We start from the raw sequence: 16,635 nt of genomic DNA, 5'->3' as shown, positions 1-16,635 counted from the left end.
TTTATTTATTTACACATGTGATTTTGGCTTATTTTCAACCACTAAGTAAGCTTCAGGAACCAGGTTCTAGAAACCACTCTTCAAGGTTTGGAGTGCTCTGTATCTTAGTGAAGAGAATGCTTATTAATGCTAGTTATGAAGCATCTGCCCGGCCCATTTTCTGTCATGGTGGAAACAGGATTTTGTCATAGGTCTCAGTGTTTTTCAGGATAGATTATTATTTAGATTTTAGCAACCCTGTTTCGTGTATTTTTTCACTGAGAAGATAAAATCCTTTCTCAAATCCTGAAAACCAGTACGGTTTTGCTTTTTAACATAACCACAGGGCAGAGATTTCCAAGTTTCTACCACTAAATGACAGATAATAAAGGAAACAGTGTTTGTAGAGCATACAAGGCATTTGGTGATTCAAAGAGGAATTTCAGATGCACAGTGAGAACTAGGGAAGAGGCAGATGTGGAACTGTAGCCAAAAAAGGTGGTGTTTGCTTTTTATACAGCACTGTTGGTTGTGTATATGTTATATGTTTCTTCACGCCAGCTGTTTTCAGCTTCAGTTCTTCTTTAATGCTTTCGTCATGGAAGCCTGACTTTGGGATGAATTATGTCAGAGCCCTGAGTGGGAGAAAGGCCAGCTCAAGACTATGTGGAATGATTTTCCTGTCACCGAGCTAATTAAGTCCATCTAATTCTCCAATAGTTAGCATCCTTTTACATGATCTACAGATAACTCACAGCATTTCTCCTTAGTACTATCAATTGTGAAAGAGATTTGAAGCGTTGCATGCCTTCCTACTTCCTCCCTGGGTAGGGTGTCTTGACCTGTCCCAGCTGTTTTCTTTCTTACAAAAGTTCTAAATTCTAAAAATCACTCTTATTCCTCCTATAATTTTTGAAGCTTGAAATTGCTCAATACTGGTTTGGTTCCCACCTTCTCAGTGGGAAAGCAGTTTTTGTAGATCAAAGCACATTTTAGTTTTTCTTTGCTTTTTTTTTTCTCCCTTAAGTTTCTTTTTAGGAGAAAAATAAAACACTTTCAAGACATTACTGCTTAGAGTTAGAGCTTCTTGGAATACATAAATTCTTTAAATCCAGTTTAAGTTTGTGCCTATGTACCCCAGTGGGAAGATTGGATCTGAAACATCCCTGAGATGTCCCAGCTCCATCTTCTTTCCATGTTTTCTCAGAACTCGCACATACCATCAGTACTACTACTCAGTTCCCCTAGAACATATTTCTTTGCAATCTAGAATTTCTTTAGGCGTTGGGAATCAAGTTGAACAGCATGTATTCCCAGCAACTTGGTAGAGCAATTTACAGATTCTATATGGGCATCTAGTACTTAGCTAAATCAACTCTACCTCTCTCTCCTCTCTCTCCTTTCTCTCTTTCAGCTTGGCAGTGACCTTGGCGGGGGCATTGGAGGAAGTCCGGCAGTAAGTGCCATCCGTTTTTTTCACCATGGGATGCGCTGCCACCTGTTTGATGCCTTTCCTATGCACATATTCTCAGACAAGCCACCACTGCTGTCTAGCATTGTATACCAAAACCTCTATAGCAGTGTATGAAGAGTAGAAAGTAGCATAGGGTTACTTGGATTCTTCAGAGGCATACACCACATGTGGTGTAGGGACATCTTTAGGGATTGGTGCTCTGGTGTCTACAGAGATCTTTGTCTTCCTGACATTAAAGAGCTAAAGGAAGTGGAACCTCCCATCTTGACTGGAGAAAGCTCTTATTCTCTAGTGTCATCTACAAAGAACTTGAGAGAGTCAGCTGGACTCAGAGGGAGTCTCTCCTCGTAAGTGACAGAGGCTGGGGGCTATGAATATCTATCTCCCCCACCCAGGAGAGTTTCCTACTAGATATTTATGCCTAAATGTCTGCACCCAAGTGGGAAAAGAGCTGTTTTCTAAGTTGGATGCTTCTTCTTTCTATAGAAACAGACTCCCCTCTGTTAGGGTACCTGTAGGCCTTTTGCACAGAATCATGGAAGCTAAAATTGGAAACAAACAGAAAAGATCTTGGATCACTGTGTTCCTGGTCCTACTGATTATTCTCTGATAGAACTTATAAAGACTATTTGTATATTATCAATGATGAAAAAATAACTGATGATTAAGAGGACAAAGAATATACTAATTCAACTCCAAGAATATTGTAATTATGTTGTGTTCTTACTGTTTTATCAATACTACTAAAATACAGAGCAACATGTTAAGAGCTATTAATCTGTTTTTCCTGGTTTCCTTCCCCCCTTCCCTTTTTCCCTGCAGGTGGGACAGTCCTTCATCCCCTCATCAGTGCCTGCAACCTTTGCTCCTTCACCTACTCCTGCTGTGGTCAGCAGTGGTCTGAATGACCTGTTTGAACTCTCCACGGGAATAGGCATGGCACCTGGTGGATATGTGGCTCCTAAGGCTGTAAGTAAAGCGATACTTTCTTAATGAACAATACCTGAATTACTAACATTTTTTGTTACTTCCACTGATAATAAATCCAAGGTTTGGGATGAAAAGTAGCCTGAAATTTAGCAATACGAAGCACCATAGCATCCTCATTAACTACTTTTATAATTAGACTTAAAATTGGAAATATTAAATATTTGTGTTTTATTCTCTTGTTTAGAAATATTGTCTGGTTTGTCAGCACTGACGTCAGTCTAGTGTAAGTCCAGTTAATGCAACAGTGAGAGGCAGTCAAAGTTGGGGGAGGCAAAATATAGTAAAGAGGTGTTAACATTTTTACTTCTCTTTCCTTCCATTCCCCTTTTGATTGGTGTTACATATGGATTCTAGAGTGCTCTTCCTCACATTTGGATTTTAGCATATCTTTTTAGAGTTCTGATTTAGGTTTCTGTCATTGGTGCTTTTCTAGTCTCAGCCTTGCTTAATGTTCTGCTCAGACTGAGTTTCAAAAGTGGAAACTGCTGTAAGTGAAGCTTATTTCAGCCTTTGGGAATAGTAGGCCCAGTTTCTTGTAATTGTGCCTTTCTGGGGAACAACATGCCTGTTTATTTCCTGAATTCTCTGCCTGCTCATCTGACTCTGGAGGACCCTGTTACAGAGTTGTAGACCAGTTGTCCATTCTAGGGTCATAACTTTGTCTACACAGCTGCTGAATAAAGCAACCAAAAATAGGATTTAAAACTGAGCCATAATACTTTGGCCCAGTACAGTAACTTGGTTGTGAGTTTTCTGTGTTAGATATTATCCCACAGAATTTTAATTATTGGGTCTAAGATTTTCTAATCCATTTGTTTACTGACATTAAAGTAATACATACTAGTAACAAATATAAGTAGTATAGAAATGACAGATGGAAAATTAATTTCTTGGGGTGCCTGGGTGGCTCAGTGGGTTAAAGCCTCTGCTTAGATCATGATCCCAGGGTCCTGGGATCGAGCCCCACATCAGGCTCTCTGCTCAGCAGGGAGCCTGCTTTCCACCCCTCCCACCCCCAGCCTGCCTGCCTCTCTGCCTGCTTGTGATCTCTGTGAGATTAATAAAATATTAAAAAAAAGAAAAAATTAATTTCTCTGTCCTCACTTTCCCACGGATAGCCACTATTAACTTTATTATGTGTCCTACCAGAAGAAAAGGATTATGCATGTACCTGTATGTCTGTGTTCTTTAACAGTATTATGTCAACGGAATATACTGTTTTGCATCTTATTTTTTCCCTACTATATTATTTTGAATGTCTGTATCCACTCTATTGATGTGCCACAACTTATTTAATCATTCTCCTGTTGATAGACATACAGGTTATTTGCTTGGTCCTACCACCTCCCTCCCCCTTTTTTGTTAATACAGTGTTGCAGTGAACATCTTTGCATATGTATATCCTGGTATACAGATATTTTTTATCCTGGTATATTTTTGTAAGTATGGCTATAAGGTAAACCTGCAGTGTGCTTGATCATTTAAACATTTTAAAATAGACATTTTCCTCTTACCTTCCAAAAGGTGACATCAGATTATATTTCCAGCAACACAGTACAAAGTGCCAGATTGCTTAAATTTTCCATTGAGTATTATTGACTTTTAGGATTTTTACCCTCCAATAGATGAAAAATATCTTGTGGTTGTTTGATTTCATTTTCTTCCTTCCTCTCCTTTTTGTCTTTAGCATGGCTGAATATGTTTTAATGTTTATTCAACCACCTACTGATGCTTTGGTATTTGTCTTAGATGGTCAGAACAGTTCATGAATTTCCTGGGTTTTTTTTTTCTTTTAAGATTTATTTATTTTTAGAGAGCACAAGTGGGAGGAGCAGAGGGGAGGAAGAGGATCTCAAGCACCCTCCCTGCTAAGCTCAGAGCCCAACTTGGGGCTCAGTCTCATGACCCTGAGATCATGACCTTAGTCAAAAATCAAGAGTCATACACCTCACTGAGCCACCCAGGTGCCCCCGGTTTGTTTTTTTTTTTTTAATTAACTCGTATAGTCCAGGATTATCACATGTTCTAGGGCCAAGGATGAATAATGGATTATATAGAGAAGACAGGCATTCATATTACTTAAGCCACATATAACTACTATTTACCAGAAACTGTAGTAAGAGTTAAAAATATACATAAGAGGAATGCCTGGGTGGCTCAGTGGGTTAAGCCTCTGCCTTTGGCTCAGGTCATGATCTCAGGGTCCTGGGATTGAGCCCCGCATCAGGCTCTCTGCTCAGCGGGGAACCTGCTTCCCCCACCCCGCCCCGCCTGCCTCTCTGCCTACTTGTGATCTCTCTCTGTCAAATTAAAAAAAAAAAAAAAAATCTTAAAAAAAAAATATATATATATATAAGACATATATACGTAAGTCCCTTGCCCTTAAGACTACTAATAATGGTTTTAGTGATGATTTAAAAAAAAAAAAAAAAGTATTCAAAGATACAGACATGCTATTTTCATTAGTTGATTCAGTTTCTTCCCTTTGAAGCCTTTTACCAGAGGGGCTAATAAAAAAAACACACTGTACTCATTGGAATTTCTCTTTTCCTTATATATACATTTGGTAGCAGTAGTCAAGCAGTAAAATGACCAAGTTGAACAGAAGATGGAGAACTAGCCAGGTTTATTCATAGACTGTTTTTGTGTGGGTTTGGTTTGGTTTGATTTGGTTCTTAAATTAAGAACAATCTCAAAATTCAGAGAATATCTAGAGCCTTTTGCATCTGACTTGATATAGTATAAAAATCACCATAATTGCCTGAAGAAGCCAAATCTTAATTTCATCTTTATATACTCAAAATAAATAGCATTGAGATAAATCTTGTGTGGTTCCACTGGGCTCTATACTGTCTCTTAGGTCTGGCTGCCTGCAGTAAAAGCTAAAGGCTTGGAGATTTCCGGAACATTTACTCACCGCCAAGGGCACATCTATATGGAAATGAACTTCACCAACAAAGCTTTGCAGCACATGACAGACTTTGCAATCCAGTTTAACAAGAATAGGTAAGAAGTCTGAGTCCTCGGCTTGGTCATGAAACAGCAATGTGCCTTGTGTACAACAAGCCAGTGTTCCCTTTTTTTTTTTTTTTTAATTTGTTTTGGTTATTTATTAGGGTGAGGAGGGATAGGGGAAGAGTGAGAGAGATGATCTTTTTAAGATTTTATTTATTTATTTTGGGGGGAGGGAAAGGGAGCACAAGCAGGGGGAGGGGCACAGGGAGGAGCAGAGGGTGAAGCAGACTACCAGCTGAGCAGGGAGTGCCATGTGGGACTCCATCCCAAGCCCCTGGGATCATGACCTGAGCCAAAAGCAGACGCTTAACCAACTAAGCCACCCTGGTGCCTGCCAATATTCCATTTTTAACAATGTTTTAAAAACTCTCATGTTGGCACATTTGGGTGTAGAGTGAGAGCTGGTCTTGCATGTCTATTCGCTTGTCAGCTTTCACTCTGGAGGCCCTCGAAATTTTGTTGGGAAACTCATCCATATGGAAAACGGAAACCAGGGGCACCTGGGTGGCTCAGTCGTTAAGCGTCTGCCTTTGGCTCAGGTCACGATCCCAGGGTCCTGGATTGAGCCGAGCATCAGGCTCCCTGCTCTGTCTGTTGCATAAATAAATAAAATCTTAAAAAAAAAAGAAAAAGAAAAAGAAACCAGAACTTACTGCCTTCTTAAAGGATTCTAGGACTAGGAAGTTTTTAATTAACCATTTACACACACGAAAAGTTTTAATTGAAATGCATTTATACATTCAACAAATAATGGTGTAGCATCTATGTGCCAGACTTTCTAGGTACTGGGGCTAGAGTAGTGAACAAAACAGATGAGTATCCAAAGCCCACATTTTGGTGGGGAAAATGAACATAATTGGTTGATGAACATAGTCTGTCCACCTGTTAGCTAAGTAATGTAGGCAAGCAATCTGCTTTTAACAATGAATTCTTTGCTTTAATAAGGAAGGGACATGAAGATGTAAATACTGATTTTCTGTAGTTCTGAAACATCACTGTTTTATATTAAATATCATGCTTCAGGAAGCTGCCTGCTAGACTTTGATGGCAGGTCCATTTATTCATAAATACGAGATAATCACACTTGTTTCTGATAAAGTAGTAATTGGACCTTTAAGCAGATTTAATAAAATCTGTCAGTGACAACTTGTATCAGTGATTGTCTTACTTATTTCTAAGCATTTGGAAATAACTTTGATACCTTAGATTGAAAGTTTGGTACATTAGAAATCACTTACCTAGAAAGTCTGTGTTTCCTTTTGTCAGACTAGTTCTATTTCCAGCTATTTACCAATTTCAGCCATTCTTTTGAGTTTATAGTGACTTGCATTTTAATTTACTTCTCATTTTAATTTGCATTTCCCTAATGACTAATGATATTGAGCAATTTGTTCATCAGTGTAGTGACCATTATATCTTTAGTGAAGTATCTGCTCAGATCTTTCTTTTTTTAATTTCATTATCAAGTAGTAAAAGTTCTTTATATATTGTGGGTCCAAATCCTTTGTCAGATATATGTCTTGCAAATATTTTCTGTGCCTTTATTTTCCTAACAGAGTCTTTCAAAAAGAAAAAGGTTTGTATTGCTTATGCACTTTGTGTTCTAAGAAATCTTTGCCTGGCCTGTGGATACAAAGAACTTTTTTCCTGTGTGTGTGTGTTTAATAGAAGTGGTATAGATTTAGCTCTAACACTAACTTTTATAATCCATTTTGAAATAATTTTTAAATGTGTTATAAAGCAAGAGAGTCAAAATAAACTTTTTTTTTTTTCCATAGTGAGCCTTGAAATCAGATAGTCCAAACTCCCCACTTTTGCTCTTTTTCAAAATTGTTTTGGCTATTCTAGGTCCTTTGCCTGCTGGGATTTTGAGAGTGTAGATCAGTTTGGGAGAGAATTGGTATCAAACAATACTGAGTTATAATCCATCAGCTTGCTTTTTCTATTTAGGTCATCTTTAACTTCTCTCTGCACTGTTTTAGAATTTCTCTTGTATAGATCTTGCATGTCTTTTTTTTTTTTTTTTTTTTTTTTTTTTTTTTTTTTTTTTTTAGATCTTGCATGTCTATCATCAGAGTTAAGTATGTCGTAGTTTTGATGGTATAAAAAATAGCATTCCCATTAATACAGAAGTAATATTGATTTTTCTATGTTGAACTTATGCAACTTTGTTAAATTCCCTTATTAGCTCTGGTGGCTTTCTTGTAGATTCCTTACAGTTTTCTGCGTAGATAAATCATTTTGTCTGTGGGTAGTGAATTTTTTGTAAGGAATTTTTCTTTGTTTTTTCTGTATCATTTCCAAGAGGAGCAATTTGAAGATTAGGAACTAAGCTGCTGTCATGTTTCTATCCCAGTATTGCCTTCAGATAGAGTTTGCTGACCATGAGAACAGGATCAAAAGATCACAGTAGTTTTTTGATCTATAAATATTACCCCAAAATGAGTCATGTATTATTCTCAGGATCACTTTATTACTACATTTTGATATTCCAAAGCATAGGTTAGGAAAAAGAAAATGTTTTTTCTGCCATCCTATAACTCTTGAAAGATAATTACCTATATAAACCCTATAGTTATATGTATTACCTATATAAACTCTATAGTTACTTTATAAATATTATAGTTCCATCTTCCTTCCTGAGGCTAAATTAGAACACAAATTCAATATAAATTTATATCATTCATTTGTGTATTTGTTACACCTGTAGGTCCACTTTTCCCTTTATGCTCCATCTATTTGAAATTCTTATATTTCTTGTGCATAAGACACATCTGTTCTTAGGGAACCTGGGGGGCTCAGTCGGTTAAGTGTCCAACTCTTGATTTCAGCTCAGGTCATGATCTCAGGGTCATGGACGTGGAGCCTGCTTAAGAGTCTCTTTCTCCTTCTGCCCCTTCTTCCTCTCTGCTTGCCCATATGCTCGCTTTCTCTAGTGCCGCTCTTGCTAAAAAAAAAAACACCACACACACACAAAAGCAAAACCAAAATATGTCTGCTCTCATATGTATTTGTTATTTATGTAACTCCAGAATAAGGTTTTTCCCATCTCTTTACTATTCTTGATTGTTATTAGGCTTCTCTATTAAGTCAAACTGGTAGGTACACACTACCTGCCTTAGGCTTAGAAAGTGACCAACTTGTCCTAGTTATTTGGACAATTCATTGGACAAGCCAGTGAATTTTGCTTAACTTTCACTGTCTCTTTTCCAGTAATTGTGTCTTACATAGGTAAACAAAAAAGAAAATTAGAATTACCAGTAAATAAACTTCTGGGTTGCTGAGGCAGGTTATCAAGCTATGAAATAAATTCAATTTATTGTACTTTACAGGGTGTGTATTCTTAAGTCTTCTTTCTCCCAAGGATTTTCTAAGGAAAGATGTTCTCAAAAAAAAGAGAGGAAGAAACTTATTAAATCTGTCTCTCTAGTGGTGTGAAACATAAGAAACTAGCAAAGCAATTCTGTACTTATGAATGTTTTCTCCTTCCTCAAATCCATTTAATGGGAACTGGGTTATATTGTAACCAGTGTTACAGCAAATTAGAATTAAGCATCTTGGTTCCATTGTTTTTTCCACTTAATTTTATTGAAAATTATGTTCAAATGTAGTAATGCATCATTGAAACCCAAAGATGTGGCTAAAGCTTGCCTCCTGATTAACCTCTGGAATTTTTTCATCCACTTTCCTAGCTTTGGTGTCATCCCTAGCACTCCTCTGGCCATCCATACACCACTGATGCCAAACCAGAGCATTGACGTCTCCCTGCCTCTCAACACCTTGGGCCCAGTCATGAAGATGGAACCTCTGAATAACCTGCAGGTTAGAGTTTTATTTCACTGAAGGGGTACAATTTGATACCTTTCCGGTTTTATTTCACTTATATAAAAAATAGCCCCTCTCTCTTCCTCCTATTAGATTTGGTCATGGAATATTCAGGTTTGGAATAACTAGGGAGAAAAGTTTGTTTATTTGTTTATTTAGAGAGCACAGGGGAAGGACAGAGGGAGAGGGAGAATCTTAGGCAGGCTACATGCCTAGCGCAGAGCCCAACTCAGGGGTCGATACCGTGACCTTAGCTGAAATCAAGAGTCATTTGCTTAACGATTGAGCCACCCCGGTCACACTGGTGCCTGGCTGGCTCATTTGGTAGAGCATATGACTCAGTCTTGGGGTCGTGATTTCAAACCTCACGTTGGGTATAGAGTTTAATTTAAAAATAAAAACAGGGTGCGCCTGGGTGGTTCAGTGGGTTAAAGCCTCTGCCTTCAGCTCAGGTCATGATCCTGGGGTCCTGGAATCGAGCCCCACATCGGGCTCTCTGCTCCATAGAGAGCCTGTTTCCTCCTCTCTCTCCCTGCCTGCCTGACTACTTGTGATCTCTGTCTGTCAAATAAATAAAATCTTTAAAAAAAATAAAAATTAAAAAAAAAAAAAAACAAACAGATTGGGGTATGTGGGTGGCTTAGTCCATTAAGCATCCAGCTCGGTCTCAGCGTGGGTCTTGATCTCAGGGTTGTGACTTCAGACTCCACACTGGGCTCCATGCTGGGCGTGGAGCCTATTTAAAAAAAAAAAAAAAAAAAAAAAGTCATACCTTGACATAGGAAGTTACTCGTTCTTTTACTTAACAAATATTTAGAAACTTGTAAAAATGTATTACTTATTTACAGACCTTTTTTTCTAAAGACTTTTGAAGCAGATTTGTCATTTATATGAGAACAGATTTATGTGGAGGCTGTCTTCGCACACACAACCACAAATACGGTTATTTGGATTTAAAGGCCCCCTTTTAGCACTAACTATTGTAAGTAGCGGTGTCTTACTGGAGCTCAGAACTTTATCAGGTCTGCAGAAGCCTCTTGATCTTGAAAGTGCTGAATTTTTTAGAATGCTTAAGTACTAGTTGAGAGTTTCATTCAGTTTTCATCTGTTTTGAACTTCTCTTTTGAAATACAAGCCTTTCAAGCTTATATTCAGGTAAATGAAGGCAGACTAGTAAGCTTATAAGCTCAAGTGTAGCAGTATCAAAGGGTTATTAAGACAGATATTATCCCTAGATGTTGTGGGGTTTTTAAATGCTTGTAAGGACAAGAGAGACAACCCTGGGTCCACCTGAGATTGGGAACTGTAACTGATCTCTGCACAGAGCTGATACCCTGGAAGGATAATTCCCACAATGGAAGGGAAACTGGGAAGAATGTTTCCAGTAAGGCAGGTGATGGAAAAGTTTCTCTCTGGCAAGTATTCTGTATGCCCTCTTACGACAAATCCAGGGCCCAATATTTAGCCGTACATGGCATAATATATGGGCATGTAGTCCAAATTTATACAAGATATGTAGGTACAGCATTCTCCATACCAGTAACTTAATGTAAAATTGGTCCAGGGCTGGTGAAACTCAGGGTACCTGGCAGAAGCAAAACAAAGCAGTTGTTTTGCAACAGCTCTAAACTTCAGAGCCATCAGGACTCCCAGCTGAAAGAAAATATCTTTGAAAGTGAGCTCACAGGGGCCTCTGGGTGGCTTAGTTGGTTGAGCAACTGCCTTTGGCTCAAGTCATGATCTCAGAGTCCTGGGATCGAGCCCTGCCTCAGGCTCCCTGCTCAGTGGGGAGCCTGCTTCTCCCTCTCCCTCTGCCCCTCCACCCTGCTTGTGCTTGCTCGCTCTCTCAAATCAATAAATAAAATCTTAAAAAAAAAAAAAGCTCACAAATTGAACCATAAAAAGAGGGAAAGGTGTGCTGTGAAAGACAGAAGACACAGCAGACAGAGGATGAGTATTCCCTTTCCACCAAGAACTTGAAATATTCTGAATGAGACTAAAAATATAAAATATGTTCAAAATGATTAAAGAAAAATATCAACCTTCCACTTTCCAGTCAAGACAAGTGGGATACCATTGCTCAATCTTCTGGAAATCGCAGTGTGAATCCTAGTACTGATGGTGAGACATCACCAGTAAAGTTACTTGGAGTTAAGACTACTGTTCTTTCGGTAGTTTAAATACCAGCACACCAAGCCTGTTCACCAGTTCCCTACCTTGTTGCCAGTTAGTGGATGCCTCTTTCTCTGCAAAGGGTATAATGATTTGGAGCAATGATGAGTGAGTCATGAAAGAACTTGGCTCAGACTAGAAGAACAAAACAGGATTACTGTGTAGATGGAACTGGCTGTTACTATGATGAGAGCAGTGTGCTAAGGGGCTTTTCCAGCACAGAATCCTGAAGTAAGGAACTAACCCAAATCTACACCTGCTCCTTTTGCATTGAAATCTAACCTCCTGTTGGCCCACAGAGCCTCCAGCACAGTATTTGAGGACAGTCAGCATGAATGCAAGAGTGCTTTACTGTAGAAGTAGGAAAGGGAATTTGGGTCACAGAAACCAGGGCAAATTTTTCTGCTTTTAAAACAAAACGGAATCAACAAATAAATGAATGTCAGCTTACCTTCCTATTTGTAATTCCATTTCTCCTTCAGTGAAATGAACATCCCGAATAAGGAATCCTCATAAGAGTGGTTGAGTCTTAGTCCAAATCCTTCCCTCAGAAGTGTTGATTAGGACTAGTAAATTTTTGTTTTTGCAAACCTGAAGTTACAGGACGCAGACCTTTAAAAATTTTACATCTTCTTTCAAGGATGTCATAATTATGACTATTTTCTCATTAATTGACATTTCCCAGGGAGAAGATAAGCAAAAACTTAGAAACACTTATTTTCTCCTCTGGGTAGCTCTATTTAATGTCTGCTGGTGCTAATTGAAAGTAATGGCTAGCTTAAGGTGGGTGGTTAACTTTAGACACCAGCTTCCATTCTGCCCTTGTCCCAGTATAAACAAAAAGAATCAGATATTAACTCCAACAAGCTTAGATCATAAAGGTCCAGATGAAGCCAGGTGAAGATTGATTGGTGTTTAAACATTATATTTACATAGTGTTTAAACCAGGAACTCATGTGGGAAAATTAGTGCTTTTCTACTTCAGATGATAAAATCAGGAAAGGAAAAAATGTTTGGAGTTTGAGGAAATGAAATTCTGAAGGCAGTGTGGGTTAAATTATTTTGGCTAATTTTCTTTCAATATATAGGACAAATAAACCCAGGTGCCAGAACTGTCGTGTAGAACTTAATACAAAAATGTTTTAGGGGTGCCTGGGTTGCTCAGTGGGTTAAAGCCTCTGCCTTCGGCTCGGGTCATGATCCCAGGGTACTGGGATCGAGCCCCACATCGGGCTCTCTGCTCGGCAGGGAGCCTGCTTCGCCTTCTCTCTGTCTGCCTCTCTGCCTACTTGTGATCTCTGTCAAATAAATAAATAAAATCTTTTTAAAAAAAGTTTTATTGCAGTGCTCATCAAACAACTTACTTGCTTATGGTCTGTCTGAAACGCTATTCAAAGGTTAAAAAGACACTGTTCTCTCTTAAAATGTAAAATAGATTTTACATTAGAGACAAGAATTAAGTACCTAGTAGAGATGTGAGCCAAGAAGATGTCTCCTACTGTACCAATGTTGGTTGTTAAAGCCTTTGCAAATCCAATTTATAAACAGTACACGAAGTTTAGCTTGCCTCTGGTGGGATCTGATCTTGAGTTTATTTATAGCATGCAATTATATTCTTTTAAAAAGAGAATTGGTTCCCTCTATTTAAATAAAACAAAAAACATTAACAAATGTCTAAATTAGAATTAACTTCTAAAGGAGTTGTCTCTCTGATATCCTTGACTTTCATTTCATCTGTATTAGTTGCTTAGAAACATTTTCCCAATATACCTCTTCAAACTTGACACCTGGCGAGTGACTGCTTCATCAAGTCAGTGTTTGCAAAAAGACAATAGACTTACAATATAACTTGTGTTCATCCTGGGCTTTGTACAGATGCTGTAAAGTTCCCGCAGCTGCTTGGCTTCCTTTCTCACTGGGCTATATACACCCTTATGAGATCATTGGTTTTAATTTTGTCCATGATTTTATAAACAATTTTTTTAAAAAGATTTTATGTATCGGAGAGAGAGAACACAAGCAGGGGGATGAGCAGGCAAAGCAGGCAGAGGGAGGAGCAGGCTCCCCACTGAACAAGGAGCCCCATGTGGGAATTGATTCCAGCACCCTGGGGTCATGACCTGACCCGAAGGCAGATGCTTAACAACTGAGCCACCCTAAAAATAATTTAAATCTTTTTTTTTTTAAAGATTTTATTTATGTATTTATTCGACACAGAGAGAGAGATCACAAGGAGACAGAGAGGCAGGGGGAGGGGGGAGCAGGCTCCCCGCCGAGCAGAGATCCTGACACAGGGCTCAATGCCAGGATCCTGAGATCATGACCCAAGCCAAAGGCAGAGACCCAACTCACTGAGCCACCCAGGCGCCCCCTGTAAACAATTTTTTTTTAAGATTTTATTTATTTATTTGACAGACAGAGATTACAAGTAGGCAGAGAGGCAGGCAGAGAGAGAGGAGGAAGCAGGCTCCCTGCTGAGCAGAGAGCCCGATGCAGGGCTGGATCCCAGGACCCTGGGATCACGACCCGAGCCGAAGGCAGAGGCTTTAACCCACTGAGCCACCCAGGCACCCCCCCATAAACAATTTAAAGAGTGAACTAGTTCCGAAGTTAGTTGAGAAGAACCCAGTCCCCAGCCTTCTCCCCACAACATGGCTCCAGTGTTCTCTTTCCATAGTCAAGCTCTCTTGCTTCTTGCACTTGAGACTTTGCTTTTACCTCTCTGTATGAGTAACATGCTTGTATTGTTAGGTGTTCTTTTTTTTTTTTTTTAAAAAAATTTATCTATTTGACAGACAAAGATCACAAGCAGGCAGAGAGAGAGAGAGAGAGAGAGAGGAGGAGGAGGAGGCAGGCTTCCCACTGAGCAGAGAGCCTGATGTGGGGCTCAATCCCAGGATCCTGGGATCATGACCTGAGCCGAAGGCAGAGGCTTAACCCACTGAGCCACCCAGGCGCCCCAATTGTTAGGTGTTCTTTGACATCTTTCCTCACTCACTGATGTCCTCTTCATACCTATGTCCTGTTGTCTTATTTTTCTGATAGAGCTAGTTCAGAATTTGCTTTAATCAGAGTTCAGTGTTTATGTTATTTTTTTTTAAGATTTTATTTATTCATTTGACAGAGATCACAAGTAGGCAGAGAGGCAGGCAGAGAGAGAGCAGGGGAAGCAGGCTCGCCACCGAGCAGAGAGTCCAATGCAGGGCCCGATCCCAGGACTTGGGGATCATGACCTGAGCCAAAGGCAGAGGCCCTAACCCACTGAGCCATCCAGGTGCCCCAGTGTTTATGTTATTTTTAAAAAGGTTTTATTTATTTATTCAAGGCAGGGGAGCAGAGGGAGAGGGACAAGCAGACTCCCTGCTGAGCAGAGAGCCCAACATGGGGCTCGATCTCATGACACTGAGATCATACCAAACAAAACCAAGAGTCATACACTTAGCAGACTGAGCCACCTAGGCACCCACAGTGTTTACATTATTAGGACTATACTTCAAAGCTGAGCTAAAAAGTGTAATTATTTTTTTCTCCATAAAACTTTTTGTAAGCAGTTGCATACTAACCTGTTAATAACTATTTCTTCTTGTTTGCTTAACTTTTTGTGTTTTTAATTATAATTCAGTCCCAACTTCCCATGAGATCAGACCCTTCCAAGGAGTCTTTTCACTTTCACTTTCTTGAAGTCCCTTCTGGAGTCTTTTGACCTGCTCTATTCTGGACTGATTTTCTTATCTATGAAAGATTGGCCGTCATCCTGGGATCTCTCTTCATCATCACTCTGAGGTTCATTGCCTTCATCTCGTTTCAGTGCTGGGTCTCCTATTATATGGTTCTTTTCTTTGTTTACTTCCTCATTTTGATGAAAAATATCCTCTGGTAGCTTCCTGAGAATGGGTATATAGAGAATAAAGTTTTTGAAGTTTCACATGTTCTAAAATGTCTACTTCATACTTTTGACAGTTTCTGTATACCTGGGTTAGAAATCATTTTCCTTCTAGTCTGATGCGGTTCTGATTCTTGATTTTTTTTCTGCGCTAATGTTCTTTCTTATTGAAAGCTTATAAGAGGGCGCCTGGGTGGCTCAGTGGGTTAAAGCCTCTGTCTTGGGCTCAGGTTGTGATCCCAGTGTCCTGGGATCACAACCTGAGCCTCACATCCGGCTCTCTGCTCAGCAGGGAGCCTGCTTCCTCCTCTCTCTCTCTCTCTCTCTCTCTGCCTGCCTCTCTGCCTACTTGTCTGCCTATCTCTGTCTGTCAAATAAATAAATAAAATCTTAAAAAAAAAAGAAAGCTTATAAGATCCTTTCTTTATCCCTCATATTCTGAAATTTCATAATGATGAGCCTCAAGAGGTGTGAGCCTTTTATCCATTGTACTAGGTACTCACTGGGCTCTTTCAAAGTGGAAACTTGTAGCCCTCAGTTCTGGGATTTTTTTTTTTTTTAACTTGTAGATCTACCTTTATTTTCTGTTTCTCTTATTAGAAGTCTTGTCATTTGGATGTTGACCCTCCTGAGCCAACCCCTGTTTTTCCTTCTTATTTTCCATCTTTCTCCTTTTGCTTTACTTTTTAAAAACTTTTTTGGAAAATTCTTAACGTTACAAAAGTAAACAGAATAGTGTTATGAGTCCCTGTATACCGTACCCATCATTGAGCTTCAGTGATTATCTGTCGTTAGTACTCTTTCATGTATACCCTGTCCATAGCCCTACTCCATTTAATTTTGAGGCAAATCTCAGACATATCATTTCATCTGTGAAATTTCAATATATATACCTTTAAAGCAGGTTTCTTTTAAAAAATATAACCACTTGGGAGGGAGACAAACCATAAGTGACTCTTAATCTCACAAAACAAACTGAGGTTTGCTGGGGGAAGGGGGGGGTTGGGAGAAGGGGGGTGGGGTTATAGACATTGGGGAGGGTATGTGCTATGGTGAGTGCTGTGAAGTGTGTAATTCACAGACCTATACCCCTGGGGATAAAAATATATGTTTATTAAAAAAATAAAAATAAATATTTAAAAAATTTATATATATAACCACAATAACTCTTGTTCCCATTAAAAAATTAACAAGAATGCCTTAACATGAAATACCCAGTGTTAAGGTTTCCAGTTACCTCCGTATCTTAAACTGTTTTGTTTCTATTTTTACTGTCTGTTTGTATCACTAAAGTGCA

At 39.1% G+C, this 16,635-nt stretch overlaps 1 protein-coding gene across 2 annotated transcripts in view; it reads left to right on the top strand.

Annotated features, from left to right (window-relative positions):
* AP2B1 (adaptor related protein complex 2 subunit beta 1) overlaps window positions 1-16,635 on the top strand; it is a 129,351-nt gene that overhangs the window by 81,332 nt on the left and 31,384 nt on the right. The window contains exons 15-18 of one of the 2 annotated variants that reach the window (XM_047705938.1): window positions 1,394-1,435; window positions 2,276-2,422; window positions 5,304-5,449; window positions 9,151-9,280. In XM_047705938.1, coding sequence (XP_047561894.1) covers window positions 1,394-1,435; window positions 2,276-2,422; window positions 5,304-5,449; window positions 9,151-9,280 — 465 coding nt within the window. The remainder of the gene's footprint in view (window positions 1-1,393; window positions 1,436-2,275; window positions 2,423-5,303; window positions 5,450-9,150; window positions 9,281-16,635) is intronic. The other variant, XM_047705939.1, reaches the window with a different exon arrangement.

Source organism: Lutra lutra, chromosome 16 (genome assembly GCF_902655055.1).
Source record: "Lutra lutra chromosome 16, mLutLut1.2, whole genome shotgun sequence".
Taxonomy (NCBI): domain Eukaryota; kingdom Metazoa; phylum Chordata; class Mammalia; order Carnivora; family Mustelidae; genus Lutra; species Lutra lutra.
This window is presented reverse-complemented; position numbering and strand designations above follow the sequence as displayed.